Raw genomic sequence first — 24,013 nt, 5'->3', positions numbered from 1 at the left:
TGCAGCCTAGGCCAGATTAAAATGTAATTGGGAAATGTTTAAAAAAATAAAAATGCAACTACATAACAACATATACAACATAGTTCATGTTAATTTATAGTTTTCTAAGTCAATATGCAGCCAGAAGAGATCCATTTCTATTTCATTTTGACACCACTGGCAAAAAAACAAAAGAAACAAAAAAAACCCAAAACAACACAACAGAACACCCTACTGGCTCAGAGGAGTCAGGTTCAAATTCTCCCTCTGACCCTTTCTTATCTCCCTGGGCCCCTCTACCAACTGGTCTAGTCCTGGCACTTGGCAACCCCTTCCTAAGGACTGTAAATGGGTGTAAGTGCAGGAGGGCTGAACTTTCGTTCATGTACCTCACTGGCTCTCTTGCTCAGCTCAGTAGCTTTTCTTTTGTTCTCAGGGCAGTTTGGTCTTCCTTGGTGTTTTTCCTAAAGGGAGCAGTTGAGTGTTGTAGACCCAGACAATAATAATAAACTGTAAATTGTTCATTCAGGAAAAAACAATCACACCCAGATATCAGATGGGTGCTGGTACGTCTGTACAGTAGATGCCCAAGAATGTCTCTCCTGATCCTGATAGAGTAAAGAGGAATTGTTCTTTTACAAATGCCTGGTCCCAAGCACATATATTTGGGAGTTCCTAGGATGACATTCCTTGTGGTTCCCACCATGGGTCTCTGACTTAAAGGGCTCCAGACACCTTGTGCCCCTAGCTCCAGGCTACGCAGATAATGGGATAGGGAGGCAAAAGTACAAGATAAATAAATATAGTGCTTACTACCACCAGGCCAAATGCTAAATGCTTTGTAAGTATTTCATCTGATTCACATAGCAAAATTGGGAGGTAGATACTATTATTAGCCCCATTTTGTAGATGAGGAAACTGAGGAAGGCAGAAGTTAAGTGACTCACCCAAGGTCACATAGCTAGTTAAGTTTCTTTTTTTTTTTTTAAAGGCAATTGGGGTTAAGTGACTTGCCCATGGTCACACAGCTAGTAAGTGCCAAGTGTTTGGTCTGAGGCCGGATTTGAACTCAGGTCCTCCTGACTTCAGGGCCGGTGCTCTATCCACTGCGCCACCTAACTGCCCCTACTAGTTGAGTTTCTGAAGCCAGATTTGGACTCAGGTTTTTCAAATTCCAGGTACGGTGCTCTATTTACTGTGCCACCTAGATGCCTCTAGAGTCTAATTATCAGCAGACTCCTTCCCTCTATTCCTCATCCCCCATTAGTGATTCTCATACACTCACAAAGGGAACTACCATCTAACAATGATGGAGTATAATACAGAAGAGGGTAGTACATTCCAGAGAATGTGGCTGTAATACCAGAATGGTGTCATTTCAAAAAAAGGGAAAGAGCCCACAGATTTAGAGATGGAAGATACCTTAGAGGCCATAAAGTCTAACATTCTAAATTTTCAGATGAGGAAACTGAAGCAAGTGACTTGGCCAGTTTCAAAGGTGAGATTTGAACCCAGGCCTTCCCAGCTCAAAGTTGACAGTCATCTATCCACTATGCTACATTGGTTGCGCAATGGCATTTCCATCAATCCATATGTGCTTATATAAGTATGATCGCACAGGACAGATGAAGGCCAACAGGGTCAGGAGTCAGAAGTTAAGCCGAGAATTACATTGGCCCAGCTCCCTAAAGGAATAATCTTTGGTCTTAAGCCATCCTCTAGCTTCTTACAGAATTTCCTGGTGCAGACAAAAGATATTTCTTGGAATGAAAGTGAGGCTAGGGGAAAATCACTGATCTAACTAATAGATAGGACCTAGACTTCAGCAGCTAGGTGGTGCAGGGAATAGAGCACTGGGCCTGGAAGACTTATCTTCCTGCATTCAAATCTGGCACTAAGTTGTGTGACTCTGGACAAATCACTTAACCCTGTTTACTTCAGTTTCCTCATCTGCAAAATGAGCTGAGAAAGGACATAGCAAACCATTCCAGTATCATTGCCAAGAAAACCCCAAATGGAGTCATGGAGAGTTGGACATGACTGAATAAGACATCCCCCAACCCAAGAGTTCCTAACTATTTTTGTATCATGGACTCCTTTGGCAGTCTGGTAAACCCTATGAACCTCAGAATATTGGGGGGGGGGCTAGGCAGTGGGGTTAAGTGACTTGCCCAAGGTCACACAGCTAGTAAGTGTTATGTGTCTGAGGTCGAATTTGAACTCAGGTCCTCCTGAATCCAGGGCCGGTGCTCTATCCACTGCGCCACCTAGTTGCCCTTCGAAATATTTTTAAGTGCACAAAATACATAGGATTACCAAAGAAACCAATTATACTGAAATACCAAACATAATGTAAAGTTACAATTTCTTTTTAAAGTTCACAGACCTCAGGTTAAGAAAAATCCTACCCTAATCCATTCTTTTACCTTCTTTAAGCAGGATAAGACTCTAAAAATAAGGACATTTTCCCCATTAACACTTTCATTCTTGATTATTGTACTAGTCACTACTACACTAGTCTAACATAGCATGTGGCCTCAAGGAGTCTGAAATTTGACAGAAGACTAAGATATGTACACAAACAACTGTAACAGAATTTAGAATAAATATATGAAAGATCAGAGAAGTAGAGATTCTGGGTTGGGAGGTAATTATTTATCTGAAGGGTAGGGATATGTAAATCAAACTTCATGGATATGAGCTTTTTGGAAAGGGAAGGATTTCAATGGGTGGAAATGTGGAGGGAGTCCATTTCAGGGACACGAGACAAACACAAATGGCCTTTGAGAGGAGAAAAGATGAGGGAAATAAAATCCAGTTCAACTGAACCTAGTGTCTTTGAAGCAGTAACACAAAATAAGGAGCCACTGTGCATGGCAGACCTATGATCACATCCATACATCAGGAAGCCTATTTTAGCAGTGGTATAAAGGATACATCAGAGCGGTGCTTAATAAATGGTGGGGAATTGATCTGAGATACTGGAGGCAGAGACCAAGGAGTCTACTTCAAAAAGGCCAGAACAGGGCGTAAAGAGTGAAAAGGAGAGGACACATAAAAGATGTAGCTTCAGCAGAATCAACAGAACTTGGCAAATGATTGGGGGGGGGGGGGAGTGGGGGCAAAGGTACCAATAGCTAAATGGTCAAAGTACATGAACACAAAGTTCTCAAAAGAATTGCAATCATATAAAAAGGCTCCAAATCACTAATAAGCATGCAATTCAAAATTAAGGTTTTGAATTGTCTATGTCACAAAGATGACAAAAGATTATGAAGTCAACATGGGAGTGGTTGTGGAAAGACAGGCACATTAATGCATTTTTGATAAGCTGTGAATTGAGACAACTATTCAGTAAAGCAATGTGGAATTATGTGAAAACATGTGGCTAAATTATCTAGCCCAGAGATTCCACTAGATATAAACCCTGAGCTGGCCAGTGACAGCAAAATACTCATAGAACCACTTCTTGTGGTAGCAGCGTAGATTCCCACGGACTGGAGAACAGGTAGCGACACTGTGGTACGTAAGCGTAATTGAATATTGCTATTTTGTAAACAATGGTAAATATGGGTAAGTTTGGGAAGAACTTAGTATGAAATGATGCAAGGTAAAGCGAGCAGATCCAGGAAAACAATATACATGATTGCTGTAACAATATAAAATGAAAGCACCACAAAATAATCACAACTGCTTCAAAACTAGAATGACCAACAAGCCTGGCCCCAAAGAAGACATGAGAAGATACTTCCCTTTGTTTTTTTGCAGAGGTGTGGGCTCCATGGGTATGAAACATTGTATACGATGTCAGACTTTGTCAATATGTTGGTTACCGGACTTCTATTTTAAAAATTATTATAAAAAAAAGATGGCTCTCTGGAAGAGATACTAGTGGGAAATGTGATATAAAAATTAAAGAAATCAAATACAATTTTTTTTTAAAGCTAGAGATGAGGGAGGGAGGAGTCAAAGATAATTCAAAGTTTTTGAGGCTGGGTAACCAGGAAGACAGGAATAAGGAAGTTAGGAATTAAGAAAGGTTTTAGGAAGGAAGTTTTTTTTTTTAAGACATGTCTAGTTTGGGATGTCGAATAAGGCCTTTGGGAATGCAGGAGCTCAGGGCTAAAGAGCCTGGGATAAATGGTTGTTTGATTAATTGCAAAGGCATGACTGATGCCAAAGTGGATGAGAGATCAAAGGAGTGTCATTTCTCCCACCCCTAGAGTGCAACTTGCTTTCAAAGATTTATTTTTCACAATCATGCCTACCCCAGCATCCAAAGGCTAATAGCTCTTATTCAACCCTTCCATGAGCTCACCTTCTAATCAACCCCAAAACAACACCCAAGAACCATCCTTGCACACCAAGTACTATCCATTGACATCTCACCCAGTAAAAACCCAGAGTAAGAAAATATCAGGACTACAAGTGTGCACCCAGTTCCATCAGGGAAAAACCTTCATGAGTACAAGTTATTGACCCAATGCCAAAACATCAGTCTCCCTGATAGAAAGGGTTGAGACCATGATCTTACCTAAGCACAAAAAGATAAGCACTTCCTTCTAGAAAATACTTAAATTAGAAAACTGAAGTTCCAGTTTGGATTTCACTGCTTACCAGAAGTCTAAATCACAATCTGAGATTATTCATCTGCAAGATGAGATGACAGTCCATTTTACACCACTCACCTCACAGAGCTGTGAGGAAAGCTTTTTTTTTTTTTTAACTGTGAAGAGGTATAAAAATGAGTCAGAGTTCAGAGGCAATGTGGCAAAGGGAGCAGCTTGAGTCAGTGAGACCTGGCTTTGTCTCCCCTCAGACATATGCTGGCCACAAGACCCTAAAGAAGACACAGCCTCACAATGCCTGAGGCACTTAGAGGGTTCTCCAAATGTGTAACTTCCATTGGGAGAGAAGTTTCCTCACTGGGAGATCCTTACATTTGTGGTTCTAAAACTTTTTGGTCTCAGGTACCCTTTACACTCTGAAAAATTAGTGGAAACCCCCCCAAACCTTTTATGTGAGTTATATCCATCAATATTTATATTAGAAATCAAAATACTATAAAAAACTTTGACCTTGCAAGACCCCCTGAAAGGATGTCAGAGAACCCAAATCAAATTTTGAGTAATATTGCCTTACATCAGTAAAATGGACATTATGGACAAAAGTTAGCTACCAGGCCTACCTTCAGGTAAAATATATTGCCTGAGGTTACCAGCTTCAGGTAAAATAAATCTGATACAATCTTCCCTCACAGGGCTTCATGGGATCGACATTTTTCTGAGACCTCTAAACTAGCATTTCCTAAATTCAAGGCAGGCTTCATTGTCTTCCCCAGTCTTCATGTAGTCATGGCCCTGGAGATTCCAGGCATTCAATAAAGGATCAGAACTGGACTTATATAAAGAGGTGCGAGTATGACAGGGAGAAATTCTAATGGTGAAGTACATACCAACAAAGCCAGTGCTTTGCCTTGGTCTCATACTACCAAGTTGCTTCATATTTCTCCTTTTGCATCTAATTTACTTTCCTTGGCTCACCCTGGGTCCCAACACCAATTTCTGATTAATTGGGGATGAAGGGACAAGGGAAAAAGAATATATTGTGTTCATCCCTAACAGTGGTCCACCTCCACTGTCCAGGCTCATTCTCTAAAGGATGGATCCAAGATTCCCCTGGGAAATAGAGGCAATGGAACGAGAGGATCATTTGCTACTCCTCCTTCACAGGTCAGGCTGGGGAGGAATGATGACTGAATGAGTCATGGTTGTCCCTCCAGTTCCAGCCAAGTGGAGTACTCTAGCTCCTAGCCAAGGAAATGAGAAGACAAAATAGTTCTGGAAAGAAATTCTTCCCGAGTCTTGCCTGGGTTTGAGGAACTGCCTTGGTACCCTCCCTCCCTATATGTATAGGCCAAGGAAGATATCAGAAAGAGACTTCCAGGGGAAAGAAGGAGGAGCAGGGGCCAGGACTCAGGCTCTGTTTTGACCCAACGTTTATTGTCCTTTTACAACATGTTTTTGGTTTAGAAACTGCTTGTGATTAGTTCATTTATTTTTCCAACATTAACGCAAAACCATGTAAAATAAAATGAACCTACTCACTATGTAAACACCCAGTGGCTGTGGCCCTTATCCTGGTGTGGACGGGGAAAGAAGGGACAGCATGGGCAGCATGGAGTGAAGTTCAGGCGCTTTTATTACTGCTGGGGGCTGGACGCCGGCTCCCTTGCTCATACCCCACACAGGCCACCCGCCCGCTGTACCACCCCCCCCCCAAACTACAACAGAAATGGCGCAGGCTCAAGGCCCGATTCCCTGTTGGAAATTCACTCTCCGCCTCCCAAATGAAAATCGTTTTTATTTTATCGCTTTTGTTTTGTATTTTTTTGCAACAGAAACCCCCTGTCCAGAGTCTGACTGTGGCTTAACTGTTCGGACTGAGGAATGGAGCAGGCCCCGGGTGCCCCCGGTCCCTCTTAGGCAAGAGCCTCCCTCCCCGGGGGACCGAGGCCTGGCCAGCTTGCTCCGTGGCCAGCCGCTGCCGATTAGCCATACAGGTCGTCATCGTTGTCTTCCGTGTACACGTTTCCGCCTGTGCCTCCTCCACTGCCCTGGCTGGGGCCAGCCCCGCCTTGGTTCCCTGAGGGGAATCTGCAGGCCACAGAGTGTTCATTAGGACCTGGTCAGAGGCAGCCTCCTCCCTCCCACCCCTAGGAGGCTATCTTATCTAACCCACTCATGGACAAATGATGACGCTAAGACCTCAGGAGGGTAAGTAGCTTGCCCAAGGTCACACAGAGACCTTGAGAATTAGAAGCCTGGAGAGGGAGAATGTGAGGCCTGGGCAAGTCCTCTGACCCCACGGCCCATTGCACCTTCTTTCTCTGGCCATCCGCTCAGCATGACCAACTCCCAAGCAGACAAATACCATCCCATCTCTCTTTAGCTGGTCCATTTTGCTTTTTCCCTCCCACAAGCCAACCCCCCAAGTACCTCCCCTTGGGATTCACCTCACAAGTCCCATCCCTCTTACCTGAAGCTGCCAAAGCCCCTGCTCTGCTGAAGGGTCTGAGCAAACATCTCATATTTTCTGATGTCATTGTCACTGACAGAGCGGCGGGCAAAGCGCATGGCCTCCTCAAAGTGGTCCCGGCGGATCTCAGGGACCGGGTCATCCTCTTCTACCTCCTGCAGAGTAGAAAGAGGTGAAAGGGGATTAAGGCCTATCAGGGCTTACCAAGCCTGGCTCTCCTTCCCTTTCTGCCCCTTCCTCCCCCAAGGAGCTTAGGGTGACTGGCACCTCACACCTGGTAACAGAGGTAACCCAAGATAAGGCCCAGGCTCCAGATGGGTACTGAACCGACCAGCCCCACAGTCTTCCCAGTCCAGAGCCTGGCAATGCTGTACATAGACATAGTTTGAAGAGGCTATTGAGCATCATCCCTAATGTGGTCTTTAAAGATGCCCAAACATCCTCCAAATTCCCTGTAGCGATCCATTATATCATATATGGACTTATCTAAAACCTCCTTGATCTGTTTTTATTTTCAGCTTAAATTACAACTTAGGCAGCTACAGAATCTTAATGATTCAGTTACCTACTTGCAAAAACTGTCCCAATATTTACTCTAAAATTAACTCCCTTCAGGCTTCATAGTGGGTGGAAAAGATGTGTGTGTATGTATGAGACACACAGTAGTTCTAGTGTCCTAGAATTTAGGGGAAGAACCTGTTTCTCCATAGGTCCAGACCTATGATTTCACTAGTAGAAGGAACTCCCAATGAGGAAACTCCCTCTACCGACGTAGTCTGGCAAATGCTCTGCAGCTTTAGAAAGCTGTTTGGGACACTGAAAGGTTATGTGATCCCACTCAGAGATTTTATCTTCACAGTTCTGAGACCAGCACTCGACCACACACAAGGCTGCCTCTCAAAAATCTCTCTACTGATTGGACAGAAGACAGACAAAAATAACTATAATCTGTGGCAGAATACAACAAAGTGCTCAGAGAATTTAGAGGAGGAAGCAAATCACTTCCACTGCTAGGGAGCTACACAGAGAAACTGGCATCTGAACAGTGACTTGAAGGCAGGATGAGACTGGGAAATGACAAGCAGTGTGTTTTGGTTACAAGTCAGTATGCAGACAATGTAAATCAAAGGATATTAAAGTTGGAAGGAACTTTATGAAAAGAACAGTATAAGATGTAGTCAGGAAGTTACCGGATCCAGACTATGGGGGCCTTTACATAACAGGCTAGTTTTGATTTTACCTGATAGATTGTTTTTGTTTTTCAAATATGGTCAGGCATGTGTAATAAAAACATGACTCTGGTAATGGTGTGAAGGACAGATTAGAGTTAGGCAAGACTCAAGGCAGAAAAACCAAATAAAAAGCTATTTCAACTATCTAGTCTGGAGGTCACAGGAGTTTAAAGCAGGGTGGTGACAGTGGGAGAATAAAGATGGATGGATTCAAGAGATACCACTAAAGAATCAAGATGACTTAGCAATTAGCTGTACATAGGAAGTGAAGGAGAATGAAGAGTCAAAGATGACTTGGAGATTTTGAGGTGGTTGACTAGGGCAATGATGATGCTATAAATATAGGAAAATATTTTCCTATATTTAGGGGTATGTGGGGGTGGGGAAGATAAGCTGTTCAGTTCTGTTCACCCTGAGTTCATGCAGTAGATACGTTACCATGGACCTCTAGAATGAGTTCAGGATTAAAGATACAAATGTACGAGTTACCTGAATAAAAGTGATGTAATTCAAATAAAATGAATGGCTAAAAGAGCCAACGGACAGAAAGCCAAGTGGACAGATATGACCATGCGGAGAACCTTGATTTAGAGGAGAAAAAAGGGCTAACAAAGAGAGCCCAAAAGTACAGTTTAATGCAAGGAGGGGAGCTATATCAAGAAGGCAATGTTCAATTGTCAAGTACAACATCAAGATCAAGGAAAATGCAAAGTAAAAAAGGCACTGGGTCTGGCAATAAGGCTGCTGAAAGCCTTAAAAAAAAAAGCCATTTCAGTAAAAACACGGGTGAAAGCCTTATTGTAAAGGTTTGAGGTATATGTGAATAATGAAGCTACAGCAACAGTTTGGCAGTGAAGGGCTAACAATAGCTTAAAGGCATATAAAGGCAAGGATTTTTTTTTAGGATCAGCACTTTAAAAGGAAGTCAAATGGAGAAAATTCATGCAAGAGAAGGAAGTTGGAGGTGATGAGATCAAGCATGTGGCACGATGGAACAAAAGAAAGCATGAAAACTTAAGGAGGCTTTCACAGCAGAGGAATAAGAGAGCTCCAACCAGATGTGTCTTGTCTTCCCATCAGAATGTAAACTGCTTGGGGACCAAGCGCTCTATCTGACTCAAGAGCATGTTACTGATTCAATGTTCCTTAAAATTTGGCTAGATGGGAAAGCAGGCTGGGGAAAAGGACTTACCATGGCAGAGGGGTTGGTCTGCCTTTCCCGCTCTCGTCGGATTTCACTCTCAATGGACTCACGGATAGCCAGTTTGCAAGCACGCTGGCAAATCTCTGTCAGGTCAGCCCCAGAGAAGCCATTAGTCATCTTGGCCAGGAACTCTAAGTCTACATCCTGCCGAAAGTCAGAAAGCAAATTCAGCACCCAGACCTGAAGTCCCAAACACAAGGTCCTCTTTCCCCTGGTTCACCCTATTCTCCCTTCTATAATGACCATTCCAGACCCTGAAACCAGAATTCACAAGGGCTACCCAAAGAACACTCCAAACATGGCCTAAATATTTCTTTTGGTAAAGCAATCTGGGAGAAAGACCACTTCCTCACCATACCAGGCTGCTGTAGGAAAGAAATGTGGTTGTCAATTTATCTCCACAATCCCTCTACTCACCTTGGCAACAGGTGACTTTCTCAGGTTGGCCTTAAGAATTGCAACACGGGACTTTTCATCAGGCAAGGGTATGTAGATAAGCTGGTCCAAGCGGCCAGGTCGAAGAATTGCAGGGTCGATAATATCAGGCCGATTGGTGGCACCAATGATGAACACGTTTTTCTTTGTGGACATACCATCCATCTCTGTCAGGATCTGGTTGATGACTCTGTCAGCAGCACCTCCTCCATCTCCAATGTTGCCACCACGAGCCTTGGCAATTGAATCCAGTTCATCAAAGAACAGAACACAGGGGGCAGCTTGGCGGGCCTTCACAGAGGAATGACACAGAGAGATATGAACACTCAATCCTCCCTCCCAAAAGCTCCTTCATCCCCATATCCAATGGTTTTGTTAAGCAATGCTGATAGTTTCATAATTCAGTCCAAACACAAGCCACCCAGTCAGTTTGGAACTCCTCAGGGTAAGAGGCTTGATCCGATACAGGACTTACCTTGTCAAATATCTCACGGACATTGGCCTCAGACTCGCCAAACCACATGGTGAGAAGTTCAGGGCCCTTGATGGAGATGAAGTTTGCCTGGCATTCATTGGCAATAGCTTTGGCCAATAGGGTTTTTCCACAGCCAGGGGGCCCATAGAAGAGGACTCCCTTGGAAGGTGTCATACCAAACTTGAGGAACTTGTCTGGGTGCTCCACAGGGTACTAGATAAAAAGAAAGCTGAGTCACCCTTTAATATGAGTAACTGGGAAGAGAGGTGTAATCAATAGCACCTCTCCTTCTGGGAACAGAAAAGCCAAGTCACACACACAATTTGTTTCAAACCACCAGTCTTCCACATCCAGAATCCCAGGTTCCATTCCAGGTACCCAAAAGCAGTCTCATTTGCTACCACAATCCCCCTGGGGAGTAGGTACCAGAAGTCTTACTCACCATTCTGCAGAACTCTGAACCAGTCCTAAGCTTCAAGACCCCCTCACCTGAACAAGCTCTTGGAGCTCCCGCTTGACATCCTCCAGACCACCAATGTCCTCCCAGGTCACCTGTGGCACCTCCACAACAGTCTCACGAAGTGCTGAAGGATTGCTCTGACTCAGGGCCCACTAGTGCAGAAGAAAGAGCTGGAATAAGACTCTGTTAAAGGAACAGAAGGAGAAGAAAAGAAGCAGGAGTTATGAGAGGTACCCTTACCCGGAAGTCATCCATGGTGACAGCCAAGGAGTTCATGACTTCAGCATCAATGGTCTCATCCTCCAGGTCAATGAGGTCCATCTTCTTTCGAATGGCCTGTAGTGCTGCCTCTGAACAGAGGGCTGCCAGATCTGCACCTACATGTCCGTGGGTCTCATTGGCCACCTGTGGGCAGAAAGTCAATCTGGTCAGAGCTCAGCTCCATGCCTGGGGACCCTCTTCCTCATTGTGCAGCTAAGGTTTGAAGAGAAGGCTGGTCACACTCCATGCCAGGCCTCCTGGAATCTCTTGCTCATTTCCCTCTCCAAAGCTCATCCCACTACGAGGTAATGCCTCAGTCTTCTCTTCAGGACACATGGTACTAACAGATTTGCCTTCAGAATTTCATTTGTTCTACTTGCAAAGTCACAAGTTGCTCATGACTGCTCAGGGGACAGTTTACACTTGCCAAAAGCAGGGCTCTCAATGACTGGGGCCTTGACACACATCAATGTTTCCCTTGCCATGGCCTTATTTAACTCAAGCTGAGCTGACTTATTTCAAAGTAACTTCAAAATAGCTTTTCTTTCCATACAAGTTCATTAATGATCACAGTTTATCTCCCAAAGCTCAGGTCTCTGTCTATACCTCTGTCCCAATAAGCACTCCACTTCCAACAATCTATTAGAGTCCTGCTCTATATAGTCTCTGGGGTTCAGCAAACTCTCCCCTCATTCTTCTCTCAGATCCTGATCTTCCCGTTTCATCCCTAAGGTCTCTTACCTGTTCTAGGTCTACATCATCCGCCAGCTTCATGTTCTTGGTATGGATCTGCAAAATCTCCAAGCGTCCTGTGGCGTCAGGAATTCCAATATCTACCTCTCTGTCAAATCGACCTGTGGGGATGCATGTATACACACAACTCAACCCTGGGCTCTGGCCACATATGCCTGCTCCCTCCCCAATGGAAATGTGGGTAAAAGGGAGGACCCCTATTGTTAAGTGATCTGGAGACAGCCTAGACCCTGCTACTCTTGAGGGGGAGGGGAAAGGGAATGGAATTTCAGGAAAAGCACTGGCAGGAATCTGTTACAACCCAGCCCAACATACTAGATCTTAAAGATCATACATATGATCCTATGATTACACAGAGAAGAGTATTCATCAAAAATGCCAAGGAGCCATTACCAAACCGTCTAAGAGCTGGGTCAATGCTGTTGGGTCTGTTGGTTGCTGCCATGACGATCACATGTGCCCTCTGCTTCAAACCATCCATAAGAGTCAATAGCTGCGATACGATTCGACGCTCTACCTCTCCATGGGTCTGTCAAAGCACAAAGTCCCTGGTCAATACAGACAAGCTCGTGCCCCAATTCCTGTGACTTGGATCCTCTCTCCCTTATGGGAGTCCATACCTTCTCTCTCTTGGGAGCAATGGCATCCAGCTCATCAATAAAAATGATGGCAGGAGCATTCTTCTCTGCCTCCTCAAAAGCCTTCCGCAGGTTGCTCTCTGACTCACCAGCCAACTTGCTCATAATCTCAGGACCTGAAGAGACACATCATGCAAGCAAGGATGAAGCTGGTTTCTTCTCCCCAAGGAGAGGAAGCCATAAGAGTCATTCACCACCCCTGCCCAGGCTCTGTTACAACAACTGAGAAGCTCTCTAGCCACCTCTGACAGACCCTGACCTGGGCAAACAGCCAAGACCATGAAGGAAAGCCACACTGCTTGTTTTTCCCTGCTATGAAAATGAGATAAGGATGCTGCTAAGAGCAAGTTTAAGGAGACAGGTTGGCAACTATTTGCTTGCCAGAATGACTGCCTGGTCACTCTCCCCACATCAGGCTACTTTTCCTATGACCCCTCCCCCCCTCCATCCTCAGAGGATGCAGGACCCAATGGACAATGGATTATTCATGGCCTCCCTGACCTTACCCAGGCACTTTCAGAGAAGGAGCCTCATCCTCCCTTATGAGCCAATTCAGCATTCCCATATAGCCAGGGCAGATAATGAAATAATTCTAATTTACCTGCCTACCCACCCCCAAACTGTTACCTGTCTCTCTATTTCCTGAATTCTAATAGAAGACAGTTCTAGAGGCAAGGACATATACAACATAATTAAAAGAGCCATTTGACACATGCCTATAAGCCACTAAAGCCATTTGGCTCCCCTGGTAGTGTATACATCTGAATTAATCCACACCCCACCAGGAGAGGCAAATGTCCTGCACCCCCTTTCAGAACCAGTGATTCTCACCTCTCAGATTTAACTAAACTGGGGGGAAGGAGTAAGAAGAAAAACATACATGTGTGTGTTGAGGAGACATCGTGAAATCAGCACTTAAGAATCAGATCCAACCCACTCCAGGAAGAGCTAAGTAACTCACCATTGATCAGAAAGAAAAATGCTCCAGTCTCATTTGCCACAGCTCGAGCAATCAGGGTCTTCCCTGTTCCAGGAGGCCCATAGAGCAAGATGCCCCGAGGAGGCTGGGAACAGGCACAAAATAGATTAAAGAGAGTTAAGCTAGTACCCACACTGGTTCTCTTCCCTCCCTCAACTCTATCTTCAATAAATTTAGCAAAGGCTCCTCATATTGGGGATGGGATGAAAAGTTTAAACCTGACAGTAAGAATGAGTCCTTAGTGGCAAAAGCAACAGCATGATTCACTATTCAGCCCAAAGGAGGAAGTTGTACATAGTGAAGACGCCACAAGGCGACAGAAGACAGGGGACCTATATCTCAAGAGGGTTCAGGAGTTAAGAAACCTTAAAAGCTAGACATAATACTTTGGAAAATTCTAGTCAGAAATTCCAGAAGCTAGAAAGGAACCAACAGGTAACCTGGTCCCCAGACTTCAGGAAGGTAACTAGATCTTGAGGAACAAATAAATACCAGATCTTTTTAGAGATCTCTAGGGATGCAGGTCCCATACTCTTCATCACTGTCTCATTCTAGTGCTCATTACAACCTCAGTAAATTCTTTTGAGCCAAGTCCATTAAAAAAATTCAGAAGAGTTGAAAAGGACCTTAAAGGTCATCAGATCTCTGCATTATCATCGAGATGAGAAAGCCAAGACTCTGAGAGGCAACTTTGACTTGCCCATTGCCCTAGTGTTTCCTCCTCCTTGACACGAGACACAAGAAAGTAACGGCTCAGTACTCCCTCACACAAACCACAGTACAGTCACTAAATCGTACGTGCATTCATTACCGAGTTATCTACTTCACGCAAGAAGCTGTGAGGAATACAGAGAGGAATGACTCCAGGAGCTTTCACTCTAGTAATCTCAAACTTTTTCTTCTTCAGGGTAAACATCAACTTTAACCTAGACCAATTCTCCCATTCCTGTACTTCTCTTTGACCCTTTTCTCTAAACCCTCTCCAGCCCCTTCACATCCTACTTGACTTGAATACAGCATTCAAATTAGGGACTTACCTAGATTACTTCCTGGCCCCCACTCCCCCCATTTCTTATAAGTCACTATTATGCTAGGGTATTAAAGTGTTAGCATGGAATCAGACTCAGCTTGTAATCTGAACTCCAAGACTCATGCTCACCTCTACCTAGGCAATCTTTCCCAAAGTATAAACCTTGGGATTCTCCCATTAATCACATGCACATTTTTACACTCACTTTCCTAATTACCAAATTTATTTCTGAAAGACCAAGAAAGTCAGGCTAGTACCAGAACTTAGGATTTCCAGGAGCATTATGCACCCAAGTCATTAATAAAATGACTACAGAGTACTCCCTCTATGGGATACCACTCACTAGCAGGGGGAGGATCCCTACAATGATATCAGGGAATCGTTAACTATTTTTCTACTTTCCCTTTACTTTTCATTCTCCCTTCACAAAGCACAACTTTAAAAAGCTCTCTCCCTGCTGTTCTTCCTGGGCAGGGCCTTATCTGAAGTCAAAGGTCAAATACCTTTACACCAATGGCCTTGAAGAGGGCTGGATGTCTCAGTGGCAGCTCCACCATTTCCTTAATCTGAGCCAACTGTTTCCGGCAACCACCAATGTCATCATACCCCACTTCATTGAGCGATTCCTCTTCATCCTGGGTGAAAGGAAGTATGTGTGTGTATCCATATCCACATCCATATATTATGTGTGTGTGTGTGTGTGTGTGTGTGTGTGTGTGTGTGTGTGTGTATATGTATATCTCAAAGATTCAAATTTGTCCAATGTCAGAACATAGGGATAATCTCAGGGAAAAGGAAGGTCTTGAGAAGAACCGATTTCCACAAGGTATCCTGGTCCTGAGTCCAAGAGATCCAAGGGAAATCTCCCCTTAGAAAAGTCTAACAAAGCTACTTCTACTGGCTGATGAAAACAACTCTACTGGAGTGTCTCCCAAAGGCCAAGAACTGGGAAACCAGAATAGCCCCTTTGCTACCGTATCACTCCCAACATAAGACCATTCCACTCACTTGCATTCTCTACTCAGCTTCCTCAACACTCCATTCCAAACCACCCTACATACTCAAAAGATTGATGAGCTTTTACCACAAGAGTGAAGCTTACCTCTCGTTTGATGGGCTCCCCTTCACAATGGATCACTGTATCTGGAGCAACAATGCAGTAGGGGCTGGGATCTGTCTCCACCACTTTGAATTCTACAGCACGCATTCCACCACGGACAAGGAAGATATCACCTATAGGATCATTGTAGTATACAGTTACTAAAGGTACCAATAGTACATGGACAGTAAGCTAGAAAAGACCAAGTGTGAGTTCAACCACAAACACTGGGACCCAGAACTCTGAAAGCACATGGGTTCCCATGTTCTGACACTTGGTTAAGGGGCAGAACATTCATCTGGACTTAGAAAAACCTCTTTGCCACCTGGATACCCTGTAGAGAAGAAAGTCTTTCCAATAAATGATCAGTTTGTGCCATAGATGATTAACAGTCTAGACTTTGAATCAAACAAGGAAAAAAGGCCAATATTAGAGTTTCACATAATGGAGACAGGAGGAATCATGTACTCTCTAAGAATCAGAACTGGATAAACTGGCAAAAACCTTACCTAGGTAGGGTGTTGAGAGCCACCTGGAACCCAACCACCACCAAGGCCTAGCTTGGCCTAAGAGAAATAAAGAGGTAGCTTTCTCTCCTGAGGTACAGGATATACCTATGTGAGTGGGGGCAGATGGGTGTGAGAAGTTAGAGGGGGAGGTCAAGTGTTAAGCTTCTTCTAGAGATCATGGATATCCGCACCAAGTAACCCTATCCATAATCAATGCACTGCAATGCAAATAGCCCTATTAGTTTACATCCCAAAGCCCTTAACTTACCTTTCCGGATGGGTCGATAAGCTTCCAAGAAGTACGGCTTGAGGTACACCTCAAAGAGATTGCCGGTGATGCCTTCCACCGTGTCATCGATGGGCAGCACATGGATACGTTTGCCGTACTTCACATCTGGGCACGGCTGGATGCTGAGGACGACAAGCAGACTCCACGTTACCCACCACACTGCAGCCCCAAGCACTGGGCGTCGGATAGGGCCTGGTACAGAGAGCTGATGGCAAGTGAAAGAGAAAAGGCAGGGACGGCTTTAGGTGAAGAGAGGCAGGAGAGTGGGGTGGGGGGGAGGGTAGGAGAAAAAGCAGGAGCTGAAGCAAGACACCACATACCCAGGGCCCTGGACTCCAAGAGGGAGAGCGATTGCCAGAAGCTCCAGATGGGGACCCAGCTTAAGGATAATGACTCTCACTACCACTCAAGGGAAGCAATATGGGAAAAAGGAAAGAGCAGCTCTTCAAAGGCAAATTGCCAACGTCTTACCCCTCCTTTCCCTTGGTGTCTTATGGCCTCACTTAACAGGGAAGTTTGGGCCAAAAGTAAGATGGTATAAAATGAAAGCATAGTCACTAAATATAAGAAATAGAGCCCTGATACCAGTCATTATACATATGAACACAAATATACTTCCACTCTATGTGTGTCTAAGGAATCTCTTTAGCCCTAGTCTCCCAAGAAAAAGATTACATGAGATTTACAGCCAGGAGAAAGTAACTAAACACACTCAAGATGAAATAATACAGACAGTGAGAATTCTAGCGTAAAAGGCAGGAACCAGATTGGAACAGAAAGAGAAAGCAAAGGAAGGTCACTAGAGACCACTCATCCATGACCAGTACTACACGAGCCACTTCCCTGTGACAGCTGGTTTTCTTAACTGACTTTCCTGGGGTCAAAGTCTGACATACACTAGCTCTGAGATCCCTAAAATTCTTGGCTAAAATCCCTCTCCTTAATTCTCTACTTCCCAGCACGAGAACACAGAACCCTCAGCACAAGCAGAGGCAAAAGAGACATTGCAAGAAAAACTATCAGTCTGGTTCCCTAAGCAAAGTCACAAAGCCCTGGTTTCTATGAAACAGCGAGATATTCAACTTGAAGCCATGGTATAGGAGAATTTACTGGTGCCAATCTCATACCTTCCCAGTCCCCAAAGTGGCTGCCAGGACCTTAGGGTACCTGAGTCTTCCCAAGGAACATACCTGAACCCTGAAGTGAAGCTCCAGTCTCCCTTTCATGGTAGGGAGGAATGTTTATGATGGGCCAACTTTTGCCTACCTAGTCCTACCCCAATGCCCAGGTCTCTTTCAAGTCTCCCTCATTAAGCGCCAAGGATCTTCACATACCTGATGACATCCCCCAGGCGCACTCGCAGGTTGTTGCGGACAACCCTGTTCATTCGAATCTTCTCATCTGAGCATGTGTCGTCAGAAAGGACAATGCACACAGCTTCCCTTCTCTTCTTGCCTTTAAGCAACACTGTGTCACCTCGAAAGAGCTGCAATTCATCCATCTTGGCCTAGAAACAGTGTGAGAGTCATTGGTCAGTAGAGGTCATTAGGGCCCAGTGAGTACGCACTAATCCAACTACCTGCAGCCCATGTCCCTGCCGACCACTTTTCCCATTAGTGCATAAAGTATGTCTGAATAAAACAGATCAGTAATGTAAATTTACCTGAGACAGGGACACCACACTGTTGTCTTCATTAATAGCTTCATCAACAATTAACCGATTGGGGCGGTTCTTCTGCTTGAGAATGGCTGTTGATAAGTCATCTGCTTTTGAACTGGAAAAGGAAAATCAAGTTAGACTCCCACAGCCATATCACTCATATCCACAGGCAGAAGTTTTCAAAGTGTGGTCTGGGAACCCTGGGGGTTCCTGAGAACTTCTCAGGGAGACTTTAGGATTGAAATTATTTTCACAATACTAAGATGTTTTAATTTTTATATGGTAAATGCTGATAGCTATAACTCACATAAACAAAAACTCTCTGGGGTCCTCAATATATTAGAATACAACCATAATAACTCAACAAGTTAGAAGAAGAGACTTAAAACCCACAAACTAAGCACGAACATTGACCTACGCAAGACCCATCACCGCAAGTTTTCAGTGAATTTACTGCTGGTATATCCAAGTGTTTCTGCCTCAAAGACAGAAAAAACATAGGAGACCTAGCTAGGTGTTCTGGAAAAATGGAGAAGTGAATGCAAATTTCATATTACAAGGACAAAAAGTCTTCTGCCCCCATGGAAAATACTTATGGGCAAAAAAGAAAACATTTTTGTGAGTAGCCTCAAAGGTTAATAATGGTATTTTGTTAGCTACATATCCATTTGTTCACAATACTGTTTAAATAAAAAAGGCAAGCTCTTGTAGATTTGGATGGCCATGTAGTATGGCATTGGTCTCATAAATCAAAGATTATGGGTTCCACCCCCATCCACCGCTGACATGGAGAACTTCTTTAAACCAGCAAATTTGGGGTGGGCAATGTAATGTATAGGACAGACCACCAGACTTGGAATCAGAAGCAATGGTTTTGATTCCTGCCTTTGACTCTAAGCTGTGAGACCTTTGGCAAGCCACATAACCTCTCTGACCCCTATTTCCTCATATTGAAAATTATAACATTAGGCTCAATGACTTTTGAGGTCCCTTCCAGTTCATTAGGATCCTCTGTTCCTAATAGAAAAGTTTAAAGTAACAATTTTCACCAAGTCTCAGAGAGGCCCCAACCTTTTCTCAGGTTGCCTGGGTTAAATCTAACAAAAAGATTCTTAATACCCCAAAGTCTTCTACTGTCAGAACCCCATTTTAAGCCTTCCCTAATGGCCTCTATCCACAACTGTAATAACCAGTCCAAAGACTATATAAATTATTAGCAAATTCGTGGGGGAAAAAGCAATAGAATGAATTAAGTCTGAGGTTTCCAGAAAAAAAAGTTCATACTGGTGATTCACAAAATCATCGTGGAAGCCACCAAAGTGCTACCAAACAAACAAGCTTCACAGGAAGTTGAGCCCTAGGACACTAGCTTAATGGAGCTAGTCAAATGTTAAGTGGTTGAAACTAAGAAATACAGAAGCAAGTGAGGAATTTCTCCTTTTCATCCAGGCTTAAAAATCAAGGCTGCCAAGGATAAACTAGCCACTCATGCTACACTTCGTAAGAACTCAAAAATTTTGAGGGCCTATCAATAACTACCCTACCAAGCCCTACTCCAGCAGCCATCAGCTAAGCTTAGGGACACTGCTTGATTTAATTTGGACAGGGCTTTGGGAAGGATCCATCAATTCCTTTTTAATCAAGACCTAAAAAGATAACCTTAAGCCCAACTGATGAAGGAAAAAAGTCTCTTGCATCATAACCTCTCTTTTTTTTTTTTTAAATCCCAGGAATAAGAACATGTCTGTTGGGGCCAATGGGATTAATGCTCTCAATAAAGCTGTTAAGACTTCTGTTAATTCTTCCACATAAAACACAGGACTTGCAACGAGCACCCAATACTACCATTTCCATCAGCTGAAAAAACCACCTGTGCAACTAATGTGAATAATATACGTCAAAGCCAGAGAAGAAAATAATGATAATGATAAAGGATCAGCATACCTACTGCCAAGCAGGACTTAAGTGCCAGTTCAGAGTAGTGAAAGCTCAGCAGGCACTAAGCCATCAAGGCCCTCTTTCCCAGCCTGCCCAACAACTTGCCCCTCCCACAATAGGGACTAGAAGTGAATTGTCACTAAGGTACAGCCATCTTGTTGCCTTACTAACGTAATTGGAGAGTTGTAGCATAACGGGGCAAGAGGAATGAACAAAACGCAAAAAATGCCATTAAGGCAAGTTTGTGCTGTAAACTACCAATAACCCAACTATAAGACTGGCTTGGTTCCCCCAAGGACAGCCTGCCTCTCCCTCAAAATGGAAGAAAATTAGGTCAACTGAGCCAGCAGGTCAAGAGGTATGCTAACTCCTGAAAGCTCTTTAGAACACAGGATCTGAGGTCTACAGTCATCTAGTCCAATCCTCTTTTATAGATGAGGAATCTAAAGCCTGGAAAAGTTAAATGACTTGCCCAAGGTTACACAAGTAGTAAGCATTAGCAAGATTTTGGACTCACGTCCTTTGACCTTTACCATGCTGTGTCATCTTCCATCAGCCTCAGCTTGACTCAGACCCTAACCAGAGTAATCCTGGGTTCACACTCTGGGCTCTATGACTTCAGAGGACCAAAGAGAACTCTGAGATACAAGCCACAAATATGAGGAGGGTTCTAAAGACCAACAAGATTTAAAAACCAAAGGTTTATCTAAAAAGTTAACAAGTTCTCTAGCATGATAAAGAAAATGCTGAGGGGGTAGCCTTACAAAGGTATTTAATAGAGAATTACTACAATGATTAAGCAGTACTACTAAATTATACCTTACTTCAGGGAGAAAAGGCACTGAATAGAAAAACTGCAGTAAACATAAGGAGTTACAGTAGAGAGTACTGGACTTGAGTCAAGAAAACACAAATTTAAATTCTGAACTATTTCCTAATGGATAAAAGGAGGATAATAATAGCATTTCCCCTTTCTAGGGTTACTGTGAGAATCAAATCAGATATATTTGCACGTCAAGTCAACGAGCATTTACTAATGGTTAGCATTTACTAACTAAGTGCAAGGCACTGTACTAGGTGCTAGAGATATAAAATAAGACAAAAAGCACTCTGCAAACCTTAAAGGACTACGTAAATGTTAAGCAGTATTAAAAATAGTCCCAACGTTGGAAAACACTGATATGCTTGCTCTCGGAAGCAGTGAAGGAAAATATTGCCTTTTGACCCTGGGAGCCTATAATTTATTTCAAACTTTCAACATTCTAAGCTTTGGGCTAAGACGGGTTGTGGCTATCCAAAGAATGACCCTTCTGGGTTTACCTTCCTCACCATTAAGAACCTACTACCTCAGGGGCCGGGTTCCCTGGGCACTCCAACCAACAAAGGTTAGCAGCTCTAGTAGGTCCCCAACACCAGTTCAAGCCTAACTTCAAAGATAGCCGGTAATAAATCTAAAGACTGAAACCATTAACAGACTTCACAGGGGAGAGAAAAGAAAAGGAATCATCTCTAATCTCGGGAGCTCCTAAAGAAAAGGAAACCAGATTTCTCATCTGCATAACAAGAAGCAATGAAGTAGGCCATTTAAAGGGGCCAAACCAGTGCCCCACCCCAAAGATTTGTTCTCCCCGCCTCCCAAAAAGCAGCAAACCTACCTTCCATCAGAATTCCGGTAAGTGATGTCAGCACCACAATGCCAAGCTTTAGCCAGAGGTAGGGTGGTTCTTCCCCATAACCCCACGACGCCTCCTCACTGGCTCTGCACCAGGCGTGTATTCCCCAAAGGAGTTAATAAATTTCACTAGGCAGTCAAGTCCGGGTCCACCCCGCCCTCAATAGTCGCCTCGGCCCGGCAGACTTAATTTCCCGAAACTGGCTGGTTCCCACTTCTCAACCAGGATTCGGCCCGTGAGCCCCAGTCCTCACGTGGCTTGTTCCCCCAAGCCGGCGGCACTGGGCCCGGCATCGGCACAGGCCGGGGCCCTGGAGGAACCACCTACTCAAGCCGAGGAAAGCCCCGGCGCCCGCGCACGCCTCCCCATCCTCCGCCCTCCTCCATCGGCGGCTCTCCCAGAGGACAAGCGCAGTGCAGGTGTCCTGGGCCCAACACTCCTCGCAAGCGGCGGCGGCCCGAGGGCCAGACTAGGCCCAGCGGGGCCGGGCCCCTTCCCCCCGCCCACTGCTCCCACGGGAGACGCCGGGGCCTGCATGACACAGCAGGATCAGGATCTGGCCCGGGCCCGGGGCTCCCAGCGCCGCGTGCCCGCTGGGCCGGGCTCGAGGACGCACGCCGCAGAGAGATGGCCCGCCTGGCCTGCGGCCCATCCCCAGCATGAACTGGCGCCCGGGGCCGGGGCCTACCCAGCTCGGTCGCCCGCCCGAGGCCCGGGTCCCGGGGCCCATGCGCGCCCCCGCGGGGGGAGGGGACGCGCAGGGGAGACACTTACTCGGCTCCCGAGGCCATGGCGCGCGCCTGTCTCCCGGCCGGCGGCGCGCGGGTAACGGCTACGAGGGGCTGGCGGCGGGCGGCTGGGCCCGGCGGGGCTCGGCTCTCCCAGGCGGACTGTGGCGGTTCCTCCGGGTGGGTTCCCTCTCGCTCTTACCACGGAGGTGGCGGTGGGGAGGGCGGGTGGGGAGGGCTCCGGTTTCGGGAGAAGGAAGCGCTAGCGACTATGGCAGCTGCTCCGGGCGCTTCAGGGAGACTGAGCTGAGAAGAGCCGAATCATCGGAAGGGGAGAAGCACGCAGCACAGCCAATCAGCGCCCGCGCTGCCGGCCCCCTCCCTCCCCTCCATTCCTCTCCCCGGCAACCCGCTAAGATCGACCAATCAGAAAATTCATCCGTAGATCCGCGCCCGCCCCTGGGGTGCAACACGCCTGGTAACGCAATGGCCATTGGCTACGGCGCTACGCTTCCTCGGCGGACTAGGAAGCGCAGCCAATTAACAGGCAGAAGGACGTCAGATGGACAGACGAGAGAAGGGAGCTTGCTTTCTCTGAAGTGGACTCTCCCACTTGGCCCCAGTTCATTGGCTCCGAGGGTTAGCGCTCCAGGGTTCCCCAGTCAACGTTAGCACAATGGTTTGGGTCCTCTTTCCTCTCCTATTCCGGCTATCGACTCCCACTTCAATCCATCTTCTTCCTGTTACCCATTCCAATCCCCACTCACTTTCCAGTCACCTCCAAATCCCCCCGTTCTAACCGCCTTCGCTTTCCCCGCAAAATTTTCAATCACCCTCTAACCCTGTGTCCTAATCTTCAATCCTATCATTCCAATTCGATTTTGTCCAAAAACCTGTCACTCCAGGCCTCTCAGTGACCTCAGTGCTATAGGTTGTCACCCAGAATCTCACGTACCCTTTAACCTTTGCGTCACTCAAACCCTGATCAATCCCCGAGTCCTCTGGTCTCGATGATCTGCCGTGGACTCCAGAACTTCTACCTCTACCTCCACCTCACCTCATCCCTTCCAGTGTGCATTTTCCTATGGCTTTAATTAGGTCAACGTCTTCTCACTCCCCAGTCCAACTGTTTCTCGGAGAATGATAGCCAAAGACTACATATCCCAGCATACACTGCATGTCCCTTACTTCTCCAGAACACTGCATGCTGGGACTTGCAGTCCTTGGCCCCAAAACTCAATCCACCTTTGAACCTAGGCCCTAATACTTTACTTCTGGTTCCAAAAATGGGAGAAGAGAGGGTAGCCTTTCCAAAGCACTACCCCTCTCCCAGGATTTCACCACCTGAATTTTCTACTGTCCTGGCAAGCGTGCTTCCCTCTCATTCATACGCCCTCCTCCCAGGAAATTCCCAGCTGACCCTTGCTTTCAGTTCTAGATTGGATTTGTCCCAGACCTGATGGCTGTAAGCTTCTGATTTTTAAGGAAATGTGGTGAAATGGAAAGGGTGCCAGATTTGGAGTCTGGAGATGGGTTCAGAATTTTACCAGCTATGTGGTCCCACACTTTCAGAGGCTCAGTTTTTTCATTGGTAAAGGAGATAATACACTATCTGCCTCACAAGGTTGTGAGG

The 24,013-nt window shown here is 45.4% G+C and overlaps 1 protein-coding gene across 1 annotated transcript; it reads right to left on the bottom strand.

The window, feature by feature from the left end:
• Positions 1-5,954: 5,954 nt before the first annotated feature.
• On the bottom strand, positions 5,955-22,528 carry VCP (valosin containing protein). Its single transcript, XM_027839524.1, has 17 exons — positions 22,427-22,528; positions 18,045-18,156; positions 17,716-17,888; positions 16,361-16,503; positions 15,587-15,717; positions 14,988-15,119; positions 13,437-13,539; positions 12,458-12,591; positions 12,231-12,366; positions 11,826-11,938; positions 11,064-11,228; positions 10,853-10,975; positions 10,364-10,576; positions 9,871-10,179; positions 9,442-9,597; positions 7,018-7,172; positions 5,955-6,635 (listed from the first exon to the last, which is right to left on the bottom strand). Exons 1-17 carry the CDS (start codon positions 22,441-22,443, stop codon positions 6,530-6,532), a joined length of 2,421 nt encoding a protein of 806 aa, XP_027695325.1. The 5' UTR covers positions 22,444-22,528; the 3' UTR covers positions 5,955-6,529.
• Between the last annotated feature and the right edge of the window lie 1,485 nt (positions 22,529-24,013).

The sequence above is a fragment of the Vombatus ursinus genome, unplaced genomic scaffold, assembly GCF_900497805.2.
Source record: "Vombatus ursinus unplaced genomic scaffold, bare-nosed wombat genome assembly UNPS02014832.1, whole genome shotgun sequence".
Lineage (NCBI taxonomy): Eukaryota > Metazoa > Chordata > Mammalia > Diprotodontia > Vombatidae > Vombatus > Vombatus ursinus.
Note: the sequence above shows the minus strand (reverse complement) of the source record. Positions and strands in the feature narration are given on the sequence as shown.

Coding starts and splice junctions, on each gene's coding strand:
- VCP (XM_027839524.1), bottom strand. Junction 16,504..17,715: donor CGCCTGGGGGATGTCATCAG/GTATGTGAAGAT, acceptor TGTCGTCCTCAG/CATCCAGCCGTGCCCAGATG. Junction 13,540..14,987: donor TCAAGGCCATTGGTGTAAAG/GTATTTGACCTT, acceptor GCCTGTTCCCAG/CCTCCTCGGGGCATCTTGCT.